General features: G+C 40.4%; 1 protein-coding gene across 1 annotated transcript; it reads left to right on the forward strand.

Annotated features, from left to right (window-relative positions):
• Positions 1 to 2,733: 2,733 nt before the first annotated feature.
• On the forward strand, positions 2,734 to 21,095 carry maea (macrophage erythroblast attacher, E3 ubiquitin ligase). Its single transcript, XM_083980342.1, has 9 exons — positions 2,734 to 2,825; positions 7,440 to 7,622; positions 9,060 to 9,263; positions 10,884 to 11,006; positions 12,393 to 12,469; positions 12,567 to 12,675; positions 16,101 to 16,234; positions 17,234 to 17,429; positions 19,160 to 21,095. Exons 1-9 carry the CDS (start codon positions 2,757 to 2,759, stop codon positions 19,253 to 19,255), a joined length of 1,191 nt encoding a protein of 396 aa, XP_083836468.1. The 5' UTR covers positions 2,734 to 2,756; the 3' UTR covers positions 19,256 to 21,095.
• Positions 21,096 to 21,627: the final 532 nt, after the last annotated feature.

Raw genomic sequence — 21,627 nt, forward strand, 5'->3', positions numbered from 1 at the left:
GTTCAGTAAACTAAAAGTTAAGATGTTGTGATTTGTCTGGACAAGAAGTCTGACACCCAAGGAGGGTAATTCAAAATATATGAAGCTGTACAGTAATAGTACTGATGTTTGGCATTTTTGCGCTAAACTTTCTCTGAATATTGTTTAAACTGCTAATTGTTCCACTTTATTTCGTACACCTGTGATCTCAGATGAATTCCACCATATAAAAAGTCTTCAGAGAAACAATGGTTGAGCTTATAGACTCCTAATTCTCGCTTGCTGTGCTGTAAAGAAACTGGGATATCATCATCGGGGTGATGAGTTATAAAGAACTTTTCGATCTCGGACGTTGAAAAGAAAATCGTTATTTACTGTAAGATGAAGATGAATGACAATGTGGAGCCAAGAGTCCGTTAGAGAAGCGTCTTTCTAGATTCAGTGAATTGCACCAACAACATTCAACAACCACTCTGGGCAAAATCCATCTTTAAAGAGGCAGAGATCCCCGTTTCTCTGCCAAGTTCTTCATTAATAAACAATGCTCCTCCTGTCACACACAGACACACACACTGTAGGCTATACACACATAAACAAAAATAAACACATTCATATCTGCATACAGTTGCACACAAGCAAGCCCTTGGTATTTTAAGTACACACTTTCATTTCCCCTCTTATTTGGTTTGGCACAGAGTTATTTCCTCTTAACTGCAGCACAGCCGCTACTATCACACATCTGAACACTCACATAGACACGCACTCAGGCACATACACACATACACATACACACGCACACACACACAAATGACACACAGGAAGCACTCGATATGGGGCCAAAAATACATCACAAACCTTGCATCACCTTCCTCTCTCTGTGTCCACTGTTCCACTTTGTTCCAAAGCTGTGTGGGGGGTGTGGGGATGTGGGGCATGCAGCAGATAATGGGCCAATTGTAAGCGATTACAGTTCTTGCCAGCCAATCAGCACGCTTCAGCACTGGACAGCAGCCAATGGCAATATGTTCGCTGTGGCTGGGGGGAGGGCGCTCTCACTCACACAGGAAAAGAAATGTGGCCATGATATGGAACGGGGTGTAAGGGGGGGATTCATATGGACTGTAATATGTGTTTTTAATATTTAACAAGACTAAAAATGACACAATATGTGCTTTAACTGCATGATACATGATAGATACCTATTAGAGGGCGCTCTCTGTTTTTCAAACTGCTTAATTTATCAGTAGTAGAATAAAATATTGTAATGATAAAATGTGCTCATATACAATTTCCATGTATGGTTTGGATTCCTGAACTTCTCCACATTAAAGTTTGTTCACTAAAATGATTCGTCTTCTTGTTTGTAACATTTAGTAATGACTGTCATTGCATGTTACACATAAGTGCTTCTTTTCACTCATAAATTGCAACTTTATTTTGAAGGGTTATAGGCCCATATCATCTGTAGTGTTATGGGAATGTTTGTACCAGTATTTACCCCTTATGGCAGGGCTATATTATTATTGTGTAATTAATATATCTTTGATTGTCAGCTCTAAAATATCAGAAACATATTTTCACCCAATCATCCAAAACGTTAAACCAAACTAAAAAAAAAAAAACACCATGTCCTCACATTTGAACTTTTTGCATTTTGTTTTATCATCAACATCAATTGTTTCATTGCTGATTTGATCCAGTCCATCCATTCTGCCTGGTACGTGAAATCTAATAATTCAGAGTTTATACAGAGAAATCAGAGGCGTTGTCCTAGAGTAACAAAGAATCTACTCGTGTTGGATTATAGATCAATATAAAGAGTGATTCATTATGCTCAGATACAGTAGCCTTAGGAAATACAAGGGAACCTGATTCACTAGGATGGCTCTAAGTAAAGTGAAAACCTCTGCCAACGCCAAACAGTCCTACCCATGTCTGTCTCACTCGTACAATAGAAGGAAAAGGTCAATTCTCAGACGCGCCCGTTTAATCAGGTCCACGCCTAAATTTAACGGGTTCTTCCGTGCACCAAGGTGTGGTGTGAATTGCTTGAGTACATCTTGTGCAATCCTGGTGACAAGCAAATCAATCAAGACACAGACAAAAACATAACCTGTGGTGTGAAGGCAATAAAATTAACTGATTGACTTGTTTATTCCCTACATATTTTATTCATCTTAACAGAGGGCCCTCGGTTTGGACTTTTTATCAGACATATGAAAACTATGGGCTTTATAATGGGAATTTCTCAATGTTTTACAGATAAATCTATGTGTTTATTGATCAAGAAAATAATCAGATAGGCCCTAAGTCAATAATGGAAATAATGTCTGTGCAGATTCTAATTTGTCCAGGTCAAAGGCATCCCTAGGCAATCGAATCAAGTCAACTGGACTTATTCGTTCTTGTCTTGAAGACGTTTCGCCCCTTATAGACTAGCCGGTCTAGTCTAGGCTACACAAACTGATGAAGCCACTTGGATAAGGGGCCAAACGTCCTCAAGACAGAAAGAAAGTCCAGTTGACTTGAAATAATCAGTAGCCTAACTTAATCTAGAACTGCAGTCAAATTGATATTGTAATTTATATAAATAAAACATGCTTTAATCAACAAAGCATCTATAAGTCTTATGCAGAGCACCTCATCCCCAGCCCACACGTCCTGCCGTGCTGACACCGTCCCACCAGGTGGCGGTAGTGAGGGAGTCAGGCCGTTCTGAGCAGATGGGGAAAAAAAAGAAAAACACAAACAACCACAAGAAAAACCACAAAACCAAGATGGCGGTGCAAGAGACAGCATCTCAACTGTCCATGGCTCTCAAAGTCCAAGAATATCCAACCCTGAAGGTAAACAAAAACAATAACTGGCATATATCGATAGCCTAACGACTGCCGTGACGCTGAAAACACACGATGCGCTCGGTGCTCAAAGGAAAAACGGGGATAAAGGAGCCACATTAGACAGCGAGGGCAGCGAGCGAGCTTGACAGGGAGGCTAACGTTAGCTTGGGCTAGCTTAGCCATGTAGCAGCGTCCCACTAAAATACCCCTTGTTTGACACATTTGACAGTTAATATTGATCTGTTGCATCATAATAATGTCTAATTGTTGGTTTGCTGGCGTGTTCACTGCCTCAATAGGCGATTTTTATCGGCGTTGAGTGTTGTCGAAGGCCTTTAGTTAGAAATAGATGTTAGCTCAAGTTTAAAAAGCCTGTTGTTTTTGACAAGGTGCTCCCCTTCACAGCCGTTAGGATAATGTCAGTTAGTTAACGTTAACGTATTATTTTTAAACTAAACGGTGGTGACACGTTCATGTGACGGTTGACGTTGACGGTTAAGATGAAGCTGGACGCGAGGCCGTTTTTGTCAGTTAAATTCAGTTGGGAGATGGATTCCAAGTGTTCCACCAACATGAACATGAAACAACAACATGGGTGCTCAATGAAATAACCACGCTGACGTGATTGGCCTGCTAGCTAGCTGTGGCAGTAAAAAAAAAAGAAAAGAAAGAAGCATATTATCAGTCTTGAATGGTTAATTTATAGCCTGCCCTTCCAAAAAAAAAAAAAAAAAAAAGACACGAAACGCCGAGCATGCAGATTCATTGTTAGCCGGCTGGAAGAAGATCATCACCGGACGTAGGGGGGAGATTCAGATACAGATCCAGTCCCGTAACCCCGCTACGAGAGGCAGGGAGGAGGCAGGCAGGCAGGCAGGCAGCCCGGCGGCGTGTTAGTTAGTGTTAGCGCAGTGTCATCAGATCGCTGCTGCCTGTGTGTGAGCTCTTCAAAATGGCCAGCGAGAGAAATCACAGTCCGCTGCTGCCGCCGCCGCCGCACACACGCACTGGTCCTCCATTGCACACAACGTTACTGCGACACCGCCGCTAAAAGACCGAGAGCAGCCGACACGGGTCCGGGCTGCTCCCTGTGCTCAGCTGTCTCGGGTGAGAAAGAAAGAAAGACAGAAAGCGTCGTCGTATAAAGCAGCGGCTGGCTGGCTGTGAGTAGCAAATGCATTGACAGCTATTTCTTTTTTTTTTTGTGTGTGTGTGGAGGATGACTAAATGGTGGGATACTGATGCCATGATGGATATAACGTGGCGTTTAGCTTTGATGGCGATGTTAAGATGTGGCTGGCTGTGGTTTTTTTGGAGGGGGATGTGTCTGTCTGTCTTAGCTTGGATGCTGCAGTGTAAAAAAAAAAAAAAAAAATGATGATACATGATGGGCACCATTTTAAGGCAGGAGTGATGGTTATAATTGGCATCAAATGGGAGTCTACAGCTGGGGGAGAGCAGTGTTGATTACATTTGCAGCTATATTGAGAAGAATTATAATAATGATGCCTGACACAGACACTGAGGAATCTGCTAATCTGCATTGCCAATAAAATACAGCATGTGTTGGATATTATGTCCTTGAGGATGTATTTGTATATTTGTCACACTCAGGTCAATGTATTGTTTGCCATAAGCAAATGGTAACCCATATATTCATGTGCTGCCACTTAACATAGCATTTTAGCCTGAGGTTTGTTAATCATCTGCCTGAATGCAAAAGGCACAGGCCCACACAGCACTCAGTTGACTTTGCAATACGTGAATATCAAAGATATTGTGTCTGTATTTCAAGGTGAGTCCACATTATTCGCTCAGACTTATTTAAATTACCTCCGCTGTGTAATGATTATTGGTATTCTGATTATCATTAATGAGTAATGTGTGCTGCTGGGAGTGGGCTTGTCACTGTCTCTAGGAATGAGTAGCTTTCCATCAAATCATGAAAGACAAGCACTCACACAATGTCAGCATGGGCACTACAATAGCAGCCTGAAATGTGGTCATGGCTGAATTACATGTCCACTGTCAAGCTAATCAAGGTCATATGGAAAAGAATGAAACCATAACACATATTAGCAGTAGTAGCATGTGATATTCAAAGGGAATATTTATTATTTTTTTCAGGAAATCAATTGTCACACCAGCTCTATTTGGACAAATCTCTGTGGGGCGAAGATTGGGAGATTTAAAAATATGAATGGCATGAGATCGTATATGATATCTGGTATTCACCATTTTATAGAAAACCATCAATATCAGGATGTAGTGAATTATCTTGGAAATTAATTTCAACAATGATTAGATAGATTAACTATCCATGTCTGACAACGATGTCTGTGATTTGCTATTCCAGTTAATTAAATACCTGATAGATTCTCATTGTTGTAGATTAAAAGTTCTGTAATAGCCTGGTACATCCAGAGATATTATCCATCATATTGGCAGATACCAGAAGATGAGGAATTGGAAGAAGCTGGATTAGTACGTGCCAGTTTACCAGTCCTCTGTGGTTTGGAGGTCTATAACACTGCATAGCCTCATCCCACTTGTTTGCATACACCAGAAATATAAGAAATAAACAGAATTGGTGGTGATTGCAGCTCTGCTATCAGCTATCTGACTAGCTCCTTTATTTCATGAGTTGATTTGTTGATCTTTGGCCCATCGTGTCACCAGAATCTCAGCATTTACTGGTCAGACACCGACCAGTCGAACGTGTCTGTGGCAAACTCTGATATTGATGTGGCCGTGAGGAAAAAATAAATGCCGGAGAGACTGACGTAAAGCCAATGTCTCATCCATCTTTTCCCTCTCATACAGAGGCTATACACATTCTGGAGCAGAATAAGCCCTCTGTTTCTGCAAACGGGACAATAATGAATATTTACCAGTGCATGCAAAACTGCTCTGTGGTACAATTAAATATCTGAATAGCAGGATCCTGTTCTGGGTTTTAATTCTGCAAAATCGGAAATGAGTCTCCCACATTGCAGCCAAGCAACGGCATTGCTTATTCTATCATTCTGCATTGTATAATTTCCCCCCTCAGTCTTCATGATCTGAGAAATGCACTTGGCTCTATCTTAAAAGAGAGAAAAACAATCTCAAAGGATCAAAGCTCGACTAGTTTTTTTTTTATAATGCAACACGTCAGAGAATGAGCCACAATGGTCTCATGAAGCTGGTTCACAGGTGTCTGCAAAGTCATCTTGTGTTGCAGTCGTAAGCGGGAGAAAAACACTGTACCATGGTTAATCAGATTTAGATCTTGATGAATATAGTGAAAATGTTCCTGTATGATAAGGATGTGGTTTATGAATGCTTCATTGTTGCTCTTTTTAAATGTTTTCATCCTGCTTCATGTAGGCTACACAGTCAGCCAAACATAAAAATACTGTTACTACATGCTACACCAGTTGGTCCTTTTCTGAGGTTTTTGAATTATTCTCAAAAGAGCCTACATTGATTTTAGATATCAAATATTACCAGACATGTGGGCAAGGGAACAGTGTTTCTACTTGTTATGGTGAAAAATAGTAGATGCTAAGGTTTTGCCTGCTAATATGATAGTTTATTAGACCATAAACTGTGAAAAGGCTGATAGGCAAGGCAAGGCATCTTTATTTATATAGCGCATTTCATACCAAGGCAACTCAATGTGCTTTACATAAAGACAAAACATTAAAAAAAGAAGCATAAGACAGAATAAAAACAAACAAAACACTAAAAACAGAGTTAAAAGCAAGAGCAAATAAAAGTAAAATAAAAGAAAATAGGTAAAGTTTTAAGTTCTTAAAAGAGCTCAGCTATAAGCATGTGAAAAGAGAAATGTTTTTAACCTGGATTTTAAAAAGTGCTCACAGTTGGGGCATAGCCAACAATAAAATAATCAATAATTATGAAGCCTGGTTAAAAAGATATTCTCATAGCAAGTATTAGGAAAATCTTGAACAGAATTAGTCAGGATTAAGTGGATCATGTTGAGTCCAGGTAAGATGCATTATAAGTACAGCCATACTAACAAACACTCAGTAGATAGCAGCATCAAGAAAGACGTGATTGATGCAGGCTGACAATTGACTTTTGATTTATACTTTACTTGTGTCTATGAATGAGTTACTGGAGTCTGCTGGTTTTATAGATATCGTGAAGTTGGGCTGTGTTAGACAGTTCAGAGGGCATCACAGAGCACACTGCAAAGTATAATGTTAAGCTCATTCCACTGTCAAGACACATTAACAGCAGGGGGGAAATGTTGGCTTGTGTGTGCACTGGTCTCTGTAGTCCATCCAAGACAGGATATCTATGCAAAGTACTTCTCTTTCTCTATGTGGTGGTAGGCTAACTCTCTAAATATGGAAGAATGTGTACATGTCATGGTCCATTGCAGCTCAGCTATCTACACAAATTTCTCTCTTTTTTTTTTTTCAAAATACAAATCAGAGTCTGAAGCCAGGGGGTAATTTTCATATGGGTGTGGTACTGGTAGTGGTGAGCCTTTATGACACTTAAACTTAAAGTTGTACTGAGCTGCGTGTTTTCTCTGTGCCAAAGCTCAAAGCCTCACACACAAAGGTAAAAACTAAACGTCCAACGGCCTTTTCTTCTTCTTCGCAGGTCCCCTACGAGACTCTGAACAAACGCTTCAGAGCGGCTCAGAAGAACATCGACCGGGAGACGAGTCACGTCACAATGGTGGTCGCAGAGCTGGAGAAAACCCTGAGCAGCTTCCCAGTGGTCGACTCTGTGGTGTCACTGCTGGATGGGGTGGTGGAGAAACTCAGCGCCCTGAAGAGGAAGGTGAGGGACGCAGATGTATTGTACACACACACACTCCTACCCTCATGTAAAGTTTTACTTCAACAGATTTTCCCCCAGAGAGTTGCTATTCACACTGAAATGAAAAACAAAAACACTTCAATCTCTTCCTTTTCTTTCCTTATTTCTCTTTTACTACTTGGCAAACCAGAAAATTGAACTCTACCACCACCTTCTGTTAAGAAATGATTAGAGAGATAAGACAAACAGGCCATTTCAGTGAACAGGGCTTTTGACATCGTCTGTCTCTCTATCCCTGTGGTTGTTTATTTTGTGTCCCAGTAAAGCTGATCATAAAATACAGGCTTTGGTCATTGTCCTATCTTCTCATTTCTCTTTTTCTCTTGAACAAAAAAAGTGATTACAGAGATAAGTCGGAGGCGACTAAAAAGTTGGCTTTGACGTTGTTGGCGAATGCTACTCTACCAGCTTTGTTTGTGGAAGGTTTATCACAACAGTCATGTGTTGTCTTTTAAAGCTCTGTTTGCTTTGTCAATACTGCACTTTGATGCCAGTTTTTTTTAAAACAGTAACCACATTGGAGGTTATTTTCCAGGGCTTTAGCAGATGGAGGTATCACAGAATAATCCATCTGTGCACAAAACCCAAGAAATCCCAATTGTACATGAAAAGACTTGGATCTAAAACACTGTGTATTTAGAGGCAGAAAAAAAAGAAACCTCTTGTTTTGGCCCTAGTACCTGTACATGCTGCTGGCACTATGCGATCTACAAAGAAGATCCCCCTCCAGCTGGAGCCAACTGTTGAAAGCCACATCACTCGCCCCTGTTGACAAAAGCACTTTATTATGGCCGTGGTTTCTTTATAATAGCAGGACCGTGGCCTTGTTTGTGAGCAGAGGAATGCTGTCTGGCTGGTTTTTTGCACCAAGTCCTTTTTAAAGAGCCAGAAAACAAGTGATCAAAACACTCTCCTGCGGGTCTTTTTTTTTTTTTTTTTACTTTGTGCCAGCATGTTGTCCAGGAGATACTTGTCACATCAAATAGCCTTTGTGGTTATGACAACCAATTTGCCTCGACCACATAACAGTTAATCCACAGAACAGGAAGCAGCTGTTAGTCTTGTGGTTTGGCTTCAGTGTTTGGACAGCCATGCTCAGGTTATTAGATCAGTTTGTAATAGTCAGCTGTATTGCCTAATGTTTACAAAAAATATGGGCTTCTGCCTGTTGAAATGACCTGTTATGAATACAGTCTGATTTTATTTAGTTAACGTTATCTTTCACACAAGATAACCAGAGTGTCTTTTCACAGTAAATCCAACAATTCAAAGTGCAGTTATGACAGTTTTATAAGTATAGATAAATAAACTCTAATTTGAAGTTGTAGTTCTGTTGCAAATGCTGCACAGTCACCTTTTTATAAACATCTTTTTATTTTTCTTGTGTGTGTCCCGTAGGCCGCAGAGTCTATCCAAGCAGAAGACGAGAGCGCCAAACTGTGCAAGCGTCGTATCGAGCACTTGAAGGAGCACAGCAGCGACCAGCCGGCCTCGGTCAACTTGTGGAAGAAGAAACGCATGGACCGCATGATGGTGGAGCATCTGCTGCGCTGCGGCTACTACAACACAGCTGTTAAACTGGCCAGGCAGAGCGGTATAGAGGTGAATGTCTTAAGTGTTTTCTCAAGGTCACTTAGAGGACTTTGGAGTTCCTTTGTTCATATAACGCTGAAAGACATAATACTTAATGACCTTGGTCGACACACAAACTTTGGTTTCACTTGTATTGTGTGTTAGAGTGAGAGCTGTCTCGTCCTAAAGTGAACCAGTTGGCTTTTTTGATAAGTTTCTTGTCATAACAAACTTACAGTTTTAATCCGTTGCTTACAGGTTGTTTCTGAATTTAATCCTCTGTTCACTTCAGTGCTTAACTTGTGTTGTTTATCATCTTAAAGGGGACCTATTATGCTCCTTTTTGCACAAACTAAAATAGTTCCTGGGTGTCTTAAAGACATGTCTGTGACGTGCTTTGGTCAAAATACCCCAAAGATCAAACATCACAGCATTCTCAAAAACAGGGCTCTGCAAAACGGTCTGTTTCAGTGGCCCCTCCCTTTAAATGCAAATGAACCACTCCCTCAGCATTGTGTTACCATGACGATGTCTACTACTAGTACCTATAGCCTACTGATTTGGCCAAAATGTAGCATGCAAACAAAAGCTAAATCTGCAGTAGGCAAATTGCCAGATCTCCAGTCTGCATCTGACCAGTCTACATTGTGTAATGAAATGTGCCCATGACCAAAGATGGTATATGTAGGCTACTGTAACCATGTAACATGTAATATAAAAATGCAAAAATAAATATATAAAATAAATTAAAAATATATGCAGACTGGTCAGTTCATTGTAAAACAGTTATTTATTGATGTAAATGTGGTGATTTGTGCACATAGACTACAGCAGCACTGCTCCTCCTCTCCTCCTCCTTCTCACAGCTTCACTTTTCATTCAAACTAATTCAACTGCCACAAGATTTCATCAATGAGACCAACATTCTGCTAAATAGACTAACCACACGGCGGTAAACGTCTAAAAAACCTGCGGGTATGTTTATTAGCGAGGGTTTTCTCTACCGCGATGAGCACGGACGCCTGCCCGGCCAAGGAGGCCTGCAGACGGGCTCTGCCTGTGTGAGGCGCCGCTGGAGCTTCAGAGCTCCGGAGCTCCGGTGCTGCGGCGGTCCAGCGTTACGTCGGTCCGGCGAACAACGTCGCCCCGGCGGTACGTCGCTCCTCACACAGGTACAGCTTCACTTACATGAAACGTCGGCGTAAACTCCTAAATAAAACTCAGTAAAGTGGCGCGACAGCGCTAAAACATGCAGGGAAAAAGCAGGAAGTAGTCCGCTCCGCTCTCCGCGGTGACCCCAGGCACAACAGAGCAGAGCAGCATGGGAGGAGGCGGGGCCGGCTGGAGCAGAGACCTCGGCATGACCATGTAGGGGAGTCCGGCACGCATCGACGTAGACGCGAGCTCATGTCAAAAAAAACTCAGCTCAACCGAGTGTTAACAGGTGTGCAGAGAAATCCCAATCATCTAGCAGGGTTTACCTCCAAATGCATTAACCTCAGGATATGACACTTCCACGGCCTCTAGAACCATTATCCGACATTTTAAACATATAGAAAAGTCTGAAAAGCTGGAAAAGCATAATAGGTCCCCTTTAAGTTTTTGGCATGCCTCTTTCCCATTAACACTTACTCTCTCTTGTATTTTCAGGATCTGGTGAACATTGAGATGTTCCTCACAGCTAAGGAGGTAGAAGAGTCTCTTGAGAGGCAGGAGACGGCCACCTGCTTAGCCTGGTGCCATGACAATAAGTCTCGCCTCCGCAAGATGAAGGTAAATTATTTTAGAAAGAAATTTCTAGCATTAGGAATTATTATTACCATATTTTCCGGACGTTTTTTTTCCTAGTTTGGCTGGCCATGCGACCTATATTCAGAAGCGACTTATATATCAAAATATAGCCTACGCTATGACCACAAGAGGGAAGTGAGGCTTTTATTTCTAAATCCCTCCTCATTCATTAGCTCATCTTCATCTTCCTCACGCACTGTCGGACCTGTCTCCGTTGCACTGTAGCGCTTCACTCCCAGTCAATTCAGAGTATTTTCACAGCATGTTCTGCGGCCCGTCTTCGGTCTCTGCTCCGGTCCCGACCAAGCTCCGGACACGGACCAGAAACCCAGGTCCGACAGTGCAAGGCAGTCCCTCCCTGAAGCAGAGGAGAGGTCGGCTCCCGTCAGTCTTCACAGACCGTCCACAAAGAGTTTCTGATTATATCCTCCTCAGTTTGCTCCAGGGCACGGAGTTGTTTTTCTTTTTTCTTTTTCTTTTTTTGACACGGCCTGGAGTAGGCTATTTGGTTCCGGCCTTTCATGTAAACAAAGCCCCGGCCATTATATGAGACCCGGCTATTAATTAAATGTTTGAAAAATAAATGCGACTTATAAACCGGTGCGACTTATATATGTTTTTTTCCTCTTCGTGCGTATTTTTTGACAGATGCGACTAATACTCCGGTGCGACATATAGTCCGGAAAATACAGTACTATTATTATGAAGGTAATTTCATACCATGTCCCTCACCAACCAAAAAAAAGTCAAGAAAAAGAAATGTGTGGCCAAGTACTGCTGGTTTTCTATATAAAATACTACAGTAACCAGCCTTGTAACATTGCCTATCATGAAGGACGGACATGTCAAGATTTAATTACTCGTCCTGGGTGTTTTGCCCCGCTCACTGTGGCAGCAGGTTAAAGTGTTAATCCTGGGATTATCCCATTAAAGGAGAAAGTACTAAGTAGAGTTCAGACTTGCAGGAACGCATGATAATCTTCCCAGTCAGCTGCTAGAGTCAACATTGTACTGGACGGTTAAAAAGGTTGCCCAGAGTGTTTTTTTGTTGTTGTTTTTGTTTATTTCTGAGCATTTGTGAATTTTCCAATCAGGTCACAAGAAGATTAGTAAACCAACACCGGCCAACTGCATGCAGGTTTTAACAGCACTCGTTAACAGGAAACAGCAGTAGGATATTTTTTCCTCAGTCCACAAACCATTTGGTCAACACAGTGTTTAAATGCAGTGGTGAAACCGCCAGTACCACTGCAGCTATAAAAGACCTCAGTTTACTGCATGCAACAGTGTCCCAGGTTCATAAAAGACAAAGCATAATGATTGAAGTGGTTTAAACATCGTGTCCTCTTTTATCTGTTTCCATGGCAGAGCTGTCTTGAGTTCAGTCTGAGAATCCAGGAGTTCATCGAGCTCATCAGACAAAACAAACGCATGGATGCAGTCAGGTATGAACCGTTTTACCCTAAATCCTTCCACCAGCCGCAGCCAAACTTTAACTACACACGTGTACACATATTGATGCTGTGACTCTGTCTGTGTCAGACATGCAAGGAAACACTTCAGCCAAGCAGAGGGCGGACAGCTGGATGAGGTTCGGCAGGTGATGGGAATGCTGGCCTTCCCATCAGATACACACATCTCCCCATACAAGGTAACACCCATGGTCTAACTGTTGTAAATAGCCGCGTTTCCACTGCAGGAACTTCACGTCATTTTACGGGGCTGAAAACAGTCCCTGTCTGGGGGTAGGTACTCAGATCGGCCCCGAAAAGCTCCCGGGTGGGGCCTGAGATTTACACGGTGCCGATAGGTCATACTCAAAGCAGGATGTGACGTCAAGAGAAAGCCCCGGAATGAGCCGCACCTTTTACAGTTTTTCTCGATTGCTAAGACACATTTCTCGAAAGCTTCTCTCAGTTTCTCTAAACTGTGAACACAAACCCCAATTTTCAAGCTACATTCACAAAACCTCAGACTCTTCTTGCAAAACCAAACTTTCACCTCAAAACAGTTCAATCTGTGCCCAAAACTGAACTATGTTGTCAAATCGTGCCCCGAGTCAATCAACACTACATAGAAAAATAGAAAACACAAAGCTCAGCACATGAAGCTGTAGAAATAGCCTAAATGTTTATCGTTCATTGTAGGCTAAATGCATGTTGCAAAACAAAAAACCTGTGCATTTAGCACTTCTCTCCTTCCCTTTCTTTCACCCTCCTCCCTCCCTCCCCACATCCATGTCATCCCCTTTTCCTTTTCTTCTTTTTTCTTCCCAGTTCATCCCTCCCTCCCTCCCTCATCCTTTCTTCCTTCACCCTGTCGTCTCTCATCATCTCATCTTGCAAAATAAAAAACATGTGCATTTTACATGTAGCACTTGTACAGTACAAAAACAAACAGAAATCTTGTGCATTTAGCACTTGTAGGCCTACGTAAAAATAAAGATAAAAATACAAACAAAAAAAAAACAAATGAGAAGTGCACAACTCAGCCACAGCATCATTTCTCTGTACTGGATCAGGCCACAGGACTTCATCCTGAACTAGCTTACAGTATATGTGCCCTCACATCATTGGACATAAGTGTGATCAATTTTGAGTTGTTGTGTTCAACCGGTGACACCCGTGCTTTAGTTGTGTTTGACTTTTGCCACCTGTGCTCAGCATTATGCAACACAGGTGCATCACAATGAAAATGTGTTGGTAAGTTGTGTCTAAACAGGTGAAAAGTGCTGATGGTTTTGCCAAAAGAAGTGACTGGTTCAATCAGTGGGTTCAGGCAACTGAGAATTTGGTTCAGACAACAGGGTTTAGTGTTTTGGCAATTGAGAAAAACTGTAAACCCAGCGTCATTTATAAAAGTGTCTACATGGCCGGAAAAAAGAGAATAAGTCAGTAAAAGACATATGATGGTAGTAGTAGTAAAATACATATGATAAGTGGACAGAGAATTACACGATCGCAACAACAAGAGCAGTTAAAAACAAAACAAAACAAAAACTGCTGCACAATGATTACCCGATGCTTACGCAAAGCTGTTGCATGTCGCCGCAAGAGTCTGGTGGGTTCTGGTCTGCAGTGGAGACACGGCAGCTGAGAGGGGCCGAGTAAGAAGTTCCTACCCCCTCTCTTTACCAGGAACTCCCGCAGTGGAAACGTGCCTAAAGTTCAATCAATCAATCAATCAATTTGTTTATTTCGGGCATGTCAATTTAAATAATCATCATCACACTTCACCTTAGTTCAAATAATACAATACACATGGCCGAAAGGGAAAGCGGGAGAAGCAAAAGCTTATCTAGTCCCGCCCCCATTACCCACAGAATAAAATCTTTTTCATAATCATATCATAATCTTTTTCTTTTGTTTTTGCTTTTTTACATTTTGATATAACATTCTTTTACTTATGACATTTGACATAACATGTTACAGCAATAGGTAGTATGCAGATCATATCATAATATTTTCGTTTGTTTTTTCTTTTTTACATTTTGATATAGCATTCTTTTACTTATGACATTTTTACATAACATGTTACAGCAGTAGGTAGCACATAGAGCTGCAGTCTAGCTCTAGACAGTACATATAGATTACGTGTGACATGGATCAGACTTTATATGGTCAGAGCCCGTTCACACATGTTTAATACTGTGGTTTATGAGTGTTTATCTACTATTCTCACATGGAGAGGTCACTGACAGACCTGAAACGGACCAGTCTGCTGAAATGTCCTCCCCAGTGGTTACACACTGTAGTATAACTCATTGCAGTTGTGTGTATGCATGATGAACAACATGACCCACATGTGCTCAATGTGGATAAAACTAAACATCACCCACTTGTTTATGGCCTAAACCTTTTATTGACAGTAATCCACCACTGAATCTGTGTCAGTGGAGCTTTGTAGGGATCAAGCAGCACAGTGCTGTAGCCACAGAGTGACCACTAGAGGGCCGTTCTTCTCTATTTGAAAGTCCTACACTGTTTGCTCCTGTGCTGCTTTAACTTGCCTAAGTGCAGCTGTTGTCTGGAGCACTGTTGATATTTTTCATTTTCAATGCCAGACAGAAGTTTTTCTGAAAAACATTTCTACTATGGCGTCAATCCAATAATATTTTAGCTAAAAAAAAAAGCAAAAACATTTGAATTTTTCCACAAGCAAGGTAGATAGATTTAGCTAAACTGCTGCCAGCTCCATGTGCCAGCCCGACCATAGCACTGTTCCCGGCCAGCATATTTATAGCTAAAATAATAATCACAGTTATTTTCCTGTTGAACTCAGGATCAGTTCATCTTTGAAAACAAATATTGAATTACACCCTCACTTTCTTTTACATGACTTGAGTGTGAAAACCTAATGAGATTAGACTTGCCACCACCGTAGCACACAGCTGAACAGGAAGAATCCTGTGTGTATTGTATTTACATGTCGGATGTCTTTGTGAAACACTCTGACTACCACCTCAGATGTGTGTGTGCATGAGCAGAGAGCTGTTAATCACAGTTTGCTCAAAACAAACATCTGTGAGTGAGGATCAATCTGATGTGTGAACAGGACAGGAACTCTCAATACAGAGCCTTGTTATCCTCACTAATCATCACATTTAATTAGTTGGAATTTTTGTGATCATTATTGATGTGAAACTATTCATACATTTCTCTAAATTTTGAATCAACCCAATATTACATGATATACTCAACTAAGAGAAAACTTTAGACCATTTTTGCACTGTAGGCCACGTGTTATTCAGTTTGTACCAGACACACTTGTTGTTTACTTGCATATTTCCTGGTATTTGCTTGTATTGTAAATCGTTGTAAAAAACAAAACAAAAAAACAAACAGTTTCCCAACTCTTCTCTGCTTATTTGCTTAATCATAACGGTGCATGAGGGGATTTTTCTCTGTAATCTTCTACTTCCCTGTTGGTGTTGATTCCTATTTCTCCATTTATTAGTTCCTTCTTGTATGCATGTAATTTTCTGCTTTGCACATCGCTGTACCATCGTTCTCACAACCAGCAACTACTGGGTCTGTTGGTGTTAATCTTTACTTCCTGTTTGTGTCGTTCCATCAGGATCTTTTGGATCCAGCCCGCTGGAAGATGCTGATCCAGCAGTTCCGATATGACAACTACAGACTGCACCAGCTTGGAAACAACTCTGTCTTTACTATCACCCTACAGGCTGGTCTGTCTGCCATCAAGACACCGTATCCTTCTGCACTCTGTTACATGAATATTTTGTCTTATCCTGTTCGTACAGGGACAGTGACACAGGTTAAACCTTTATCAGAGGTCTATCATATGGTCCAGTACAAGCCTCCTCTTGCCAAGTGTGGACACGTGTTGTGCTCTGGTGAGCGAGCATTACTACCAGGAATGGAGATGTTGATGTTAAAACGTAACCGACACAGGGCAGAGGCAAGATAAACAGACGGAGGGGTGAAACTTCACTTTTATTTGGTAAATTATTCAGTACGATTCTCAGGTTTATCAGTGAAGTGAAGCAGGCTGGAGCGTCTGCTGGCAGTGAAAAGCAAGGAGACCTCTGGCTGTCTTGCCCTTTTGGATTTAATTCCCCAGACTATTTAAGAAATATAAAATATGGATTACTTTTATTGCGAATAGAGAAAGGTAGACATTTAAAAAGACTTCATTCAGCTCAACATTAAATGTGGGTTCAGGTCTGTTAAATTATGTCTTCATCACTCTTCTTTAGGGCTGGGTATCGCTACTGATTCACTGAATTGATTCGATTCCCATTCACAAGGTCCCAATTCAATTCGATATTGATTCATTTGGAGATGTTTCAGTTTTAATACCAATTTGTTTGGTTATGAAAGAGATTTTCACAAAATTAATGTTGCCAATTGTACAAAGATGGAACTCTCTAACCTGGTGTATTATTAAAAACATTCATGTTTATATTAAATTGACCGAAAAAGCAGTTACATTAATGAACATTTATTTAAAATGACCCACTCCAGAAGTAAACAGTGCAATGGCGTACATTAAAAGATTGTCAAAGGATTTTATCGGATCTTTCAGATGAAGATCGATATAAATCAGAAAATCAATGTTTTTAAACCCAGCCCTACTCTTCTGTTTCAGGTCTCTTCTGTATTTCTGTCGGCTGTGAGTAAAATACAGAGACAAATGTGTTAATTGAAATACAATACGTTGGACCTTAACCCTCATGCTCATTCCAGTCAGTGTTACAAGGAGGATGGTACCTCTAAGAACCCAGACTGCCCAGTGTGCAGTAAATCTCTAAACAAGCTGGCCCAGCCGCTACCCATGGCCCACTGTGCCAACTCCAGACTAGTCTGCAAGATCTCCGGGGAGGTCATGAATGAAAACAACCCTCCAATGATGCTTCCTAATGGATATGTCTACGGCTACAACGTGAGTACGCCACAAGGGCACAAGGGAGTTTGTGGAGCAGAGATATGGCAAGCGGATTTAACATTTAAAAGCTAAGTTTGACTATCCGGAATTAACATTGTAGATATCAACAACGTCTTTCTGACTTGTCGTAACTACATTTTGAATAGTTGGATTTTTCATTCAAGATATCTGTAATTCAGTTTTGCCTAGTCAAAAAGAACATTTCCGATATCCACAACTACATTCTTCCTATCCACTTTGTCATTTCAGATATCCACAACTACGTTCTTCCTGGGACAAATTACGCCACTTTTGCCGTTCATGTGTATGGGGTTTGTCATTGCAGATATCTACAATTGAGTTGCAGATATCCGCTATGTGAATTACGGATATCCAACTAAATTATGGCTATTCCAGTTTGAGATATCTACAACGTCATTTCTCCTAGTCAAAACGTAATTTAAGATATCTGAAAAGGGACATGTAGATATCTTTAATTTAGGTGAATTAAAGATATCTTGAACTGGAATTATGACTAGTCAGAATCAAATTGTAGATATCTCAAACTGGAATAAGTACTAGTTGTAATTCAGTTACAGATATCCGTAATTCACATAGCAGATATCTGCAACTGAATTGTAGATATCTGTAATGACAAACCCCATACACATGAATGGCAAAAGTGACGTCATTTGTCCTAGGAAGAACGTAGTTGTGGATATCTGAAATAACAATTGTGGATAGGAAGAATGTAGTTGCGGATATCGGAAATATTATTTTTGACTAGCAGGGTTCCTACGCAAGTATGGAAAGTATGGAATAATATGGAATTTGATTTTATACATTTCCAGGTCTTGAAAAGTATGGAAAATGGAAACTCTTGTATGGAAATATATTTATCTTAATACTTATCTGGGTTCGGTCTTATTCACAGTATTATTTTTGTATGCGCTATTGTACCTAGCTACAATCTCCTGGAAATGATTTGGTTACATAATGGCATACACATTCAGAATAATGAAAACAAATGATTAATTGCATGATTTACTAACATGATACACATCTACTTACTCAAATGTCACAAATTATTTAATTTTTCTTTTTACTGAGACACTGCAAAAACTCAAAATCTTTCCAAGAATATTTGTCTTATTTCTTGTCGAAATGTCTCATTTCTAGTTGAAATTAATCTCTTTCCACTTAACATAAGACTCATCACCTAAAAATAAACTTATTTTTAGACCATTTGCACTTGCTTTCACTGGCAGATTTTTTCTACTTATTTCAAGTGAAAATTTGTTTGAAACAAGTTTTTTGTGCTTGTAATAAAGAAAGAAAAAAACTTGCTCCACTATCAAGATTTTTCTACTTATTTCAAGCGAAAAATATGCTTGAAAGAAGTAAGAAGTGTCTAAAAACAAGCTACTTTTTGATGTGATGAGTCTTATTTTAAGTATAATGAGATTTGATTTGACTAGAAATAAGACAAATATTCTTGGTAAGATATTGAGTTTTTTGCAGTGGAAGTCTGGAAATTAGGGTCTGGAAAAAGTATGGAATTTGGAAATTTAAAATGTGTAGGAACCCTGGACTAGGCGGATCTGAATTACTGATATCTGCAACACATATCCAGTCTGTCTTTTAAATGTTAAAATGGCTTGCCATAGCAGAGATACAGTGTGGGGTTATTTTTCAGTGTAATTAATGAACCTCTTGTCACGATCTCTCTCTCTCTCTCTCTCTTCCAGTCCCTTCTGTCCATCCGCCAAGATGACAAAGTGGTGTGCCCCAGAACCAAAGAAGTCTTCAACTTCTCTCAGGCTGAGAAGGTCTACATCATGTGATCACTCAGACGACCCCCCACCCCCAACCTGAGTATGACCATGATTGAATACGGCCTGTCATCCCTCACCTGTGACCTGGCCGACTCAAGAGAGCCACCTGTGGAGCTGTGATCCAGTGCCCGTCTCCCTCCCTCGCTTCATCCTCCCCCAGACACACCCAAATTACCCTGAAATGCCCCCCCCCCTCCTCCCTGATACATGATTGACTCCTTTTCACCTACCTACCTACCTACCCCCCCTCCCTCCCGTTTTATCGCACAGACACTGGGCTCTCCTCCTTCCAGACTCTGTTTTAGATGTGGCTAGAAGTCGTTTCATCTGATCCATTCAAGCACATGGACTATCAACATTATCATTATCTTACAGGCCTTCACTCTGAAGATTAGAGACTAGAGCAAAAGGACTGAAGTGGTGAAAACTGATAGGTAGATGTTTGATTTTACTACAACAAATAAAAGAACTTGTTGAGGTTACTTTGCCTTTTCCTTTTTACTAGTCGTGTTCCTTTGTTACTTAAATAACACGTGACAGGACTGTGTTAACTCACCTCATTAACCAGATTAACACATGAGATTTGGGGGCTTTTTATAAAACAAACATGGCTGCCAGGTCTCATAGTAGCATCTTATCATGTGATGCATGCTGTTTGTTTTTTGGTGGGTTGTTGAGGGCATACAATATGTTAAATGCCTCCTTTTAAATTAAAATTTTTTGCATTTCTTCCCCTACTTGGCTGTGAAACTGGAGCTCGATTGGGCTGTCAGAGGCTCCTCTTCAAATGTAAATATTAGATAGGAATTGACCATCCTCATGTATAAATTCAGGGGTTTTGGGAACAAGTAATGGTAACAAAGATGGAGCTTCTATGAAGATTGCTACTAAACAAGTCTTTTCTTGGCTGTTGTTAACCTGATATTGCCCACACAGTATCCCCAAGTTCAGAATAACTTAATTTCTGGAGAAGCTGTTAGTTTCAATTGATAACATAAACAATTAGTAATATTAATTATGCTTTTTTTTTTTACTACTATGATGAAGTTGATGCAATATCCAAACAAGACAACCATCTCTGATGTGTTTTTTTCTTTTTTTAATGAACAAATTGTCTTCCCTTATTGTGTGTGAGATTTGCCATTTTCAACTTAACTCCACCAGTTTCCCTTCTCCATCTAAAAGGGTGAGTGCATTTCAATGCAGTGAATTTAGGATATTTACCCTGGGTGATTTTAGTTAATTCAGCTTTACCCAAATAGACTTAATTTCATGACTACTTTCCAGTGACGATAATAAAGTGAAGGACTGTGCAGATGTGTTTCTCTTAAACTTTAAAGCTGCTTGTAGCACCCAACACTTTACTGGGTTTACACCAATGTCACTGACATTTCATGTAGCTTCATGCACAATCTTTACTTTATTTGAAAAACAAATGAAACTTTGACTAGGCTGATGATCAGTCCTTGAACAATCCTGTCTTTTCTTGTAAACTTAGTTGGAAAAACATCTGAAAACATGAACTCCTCCCTCATGGCTTTCTCTAAAACATGGGTTGGAAGTAATAAGCGCACAAATCTGCAATGTGGATTGATAGGACGTGAAAGTTGACTCCAATGTTAACTAATGCACAAGTAATTGTTTTAAGTGTGGAAATTATAATAACATCCAAAAAGCAATCCAGAAATGCAGTTTTTATGTTTTAACATGATCAGTCTTGTGATCAGTCATTTCTTCCATTTCTTGTTTATTGACAAACCAAAAGTTGCCTCATTTGTGTCCATTAATGATCTGGAACTGTTGTGTGTACAGACACAGACTGTCCTGTGTGTTTGTGTTGGTAGAATAGATAAAGGGATTGTTTCATGAGCAATATGCCTCATAAAGATTTCCATCAACTTTGATATTGGTGTTTCTTTATTTGAAATGTCTGCTCTAAAATCTGGGCTCTAAAATCAGGATTAGCATAAACCCTGGTGGGTGTGACGTGAAGAACGACTATTCGCTGCTGTTCCCTGTTGATGTGGAAATTCAACCAAGTGTCGTGTCTTTCACCTGAAACTATACCTGAATCGTCAATGGTCTGAAGAGGTCGGTGTGCTCCTCTAGGCGTTGTTTTTCTTGGTCTAGCAGTGAAAAACATGCATACAGATGGTAATGTACTGCAGTGTCGTGGGGTGATCACTTACCTGTAATGTAGATTTCATGGCAGTAAGTAAATTTGACAAGGTTAAGGCTGTACAAACAAACTAACTGATCCCAGTTTTGGTCCACAGACAATGTGTAAGCCACCAGCAACACTATTTTGTGTGTGCGCTTAAATGAAAATTGAGTGTTTTGGTGAGCTGCAAGCAATTGAATTTACAATCAATATCAAATGT

The sequence above is a fragment of the Trachurus trachurus genome, assembly GCF_905171665.1.
Source record: "Trachurus trachurus genome assembly, chromosome: 10".
Taxonomy (NCBI): domain Eukaryota; kingdom Metazoa; phylum Chordata; class Actinopteri; order Carangiformes; family Carangidae; genus Trachurus; species Trachurus trachurus.

Excerpts from the sequence above, each read along its gene's own strand:
- maea (XM_083980342.1), top strand. The coding sequence starts at position 2,757 with ATGGCGGTGCAAGAGACAGCATCTCAACTGTCCATGGCTCTCAAAGTC. Across the intron at positions 9,264-10,883 it reads CCAGGCAGAGCGGTATAGAG|GATCTGGTGAACATTGAGAT; the intron begins GTGAATGTCTTA and ends TTGTATTTTCAG. Across the intron at positions 12,676-16,100 it reads CACACATCTCCCCATACAAG|GATCTTTTGGATCCAGCCCG; the intron begins GTAACACCCATG and ends TCGTTCCATCAG.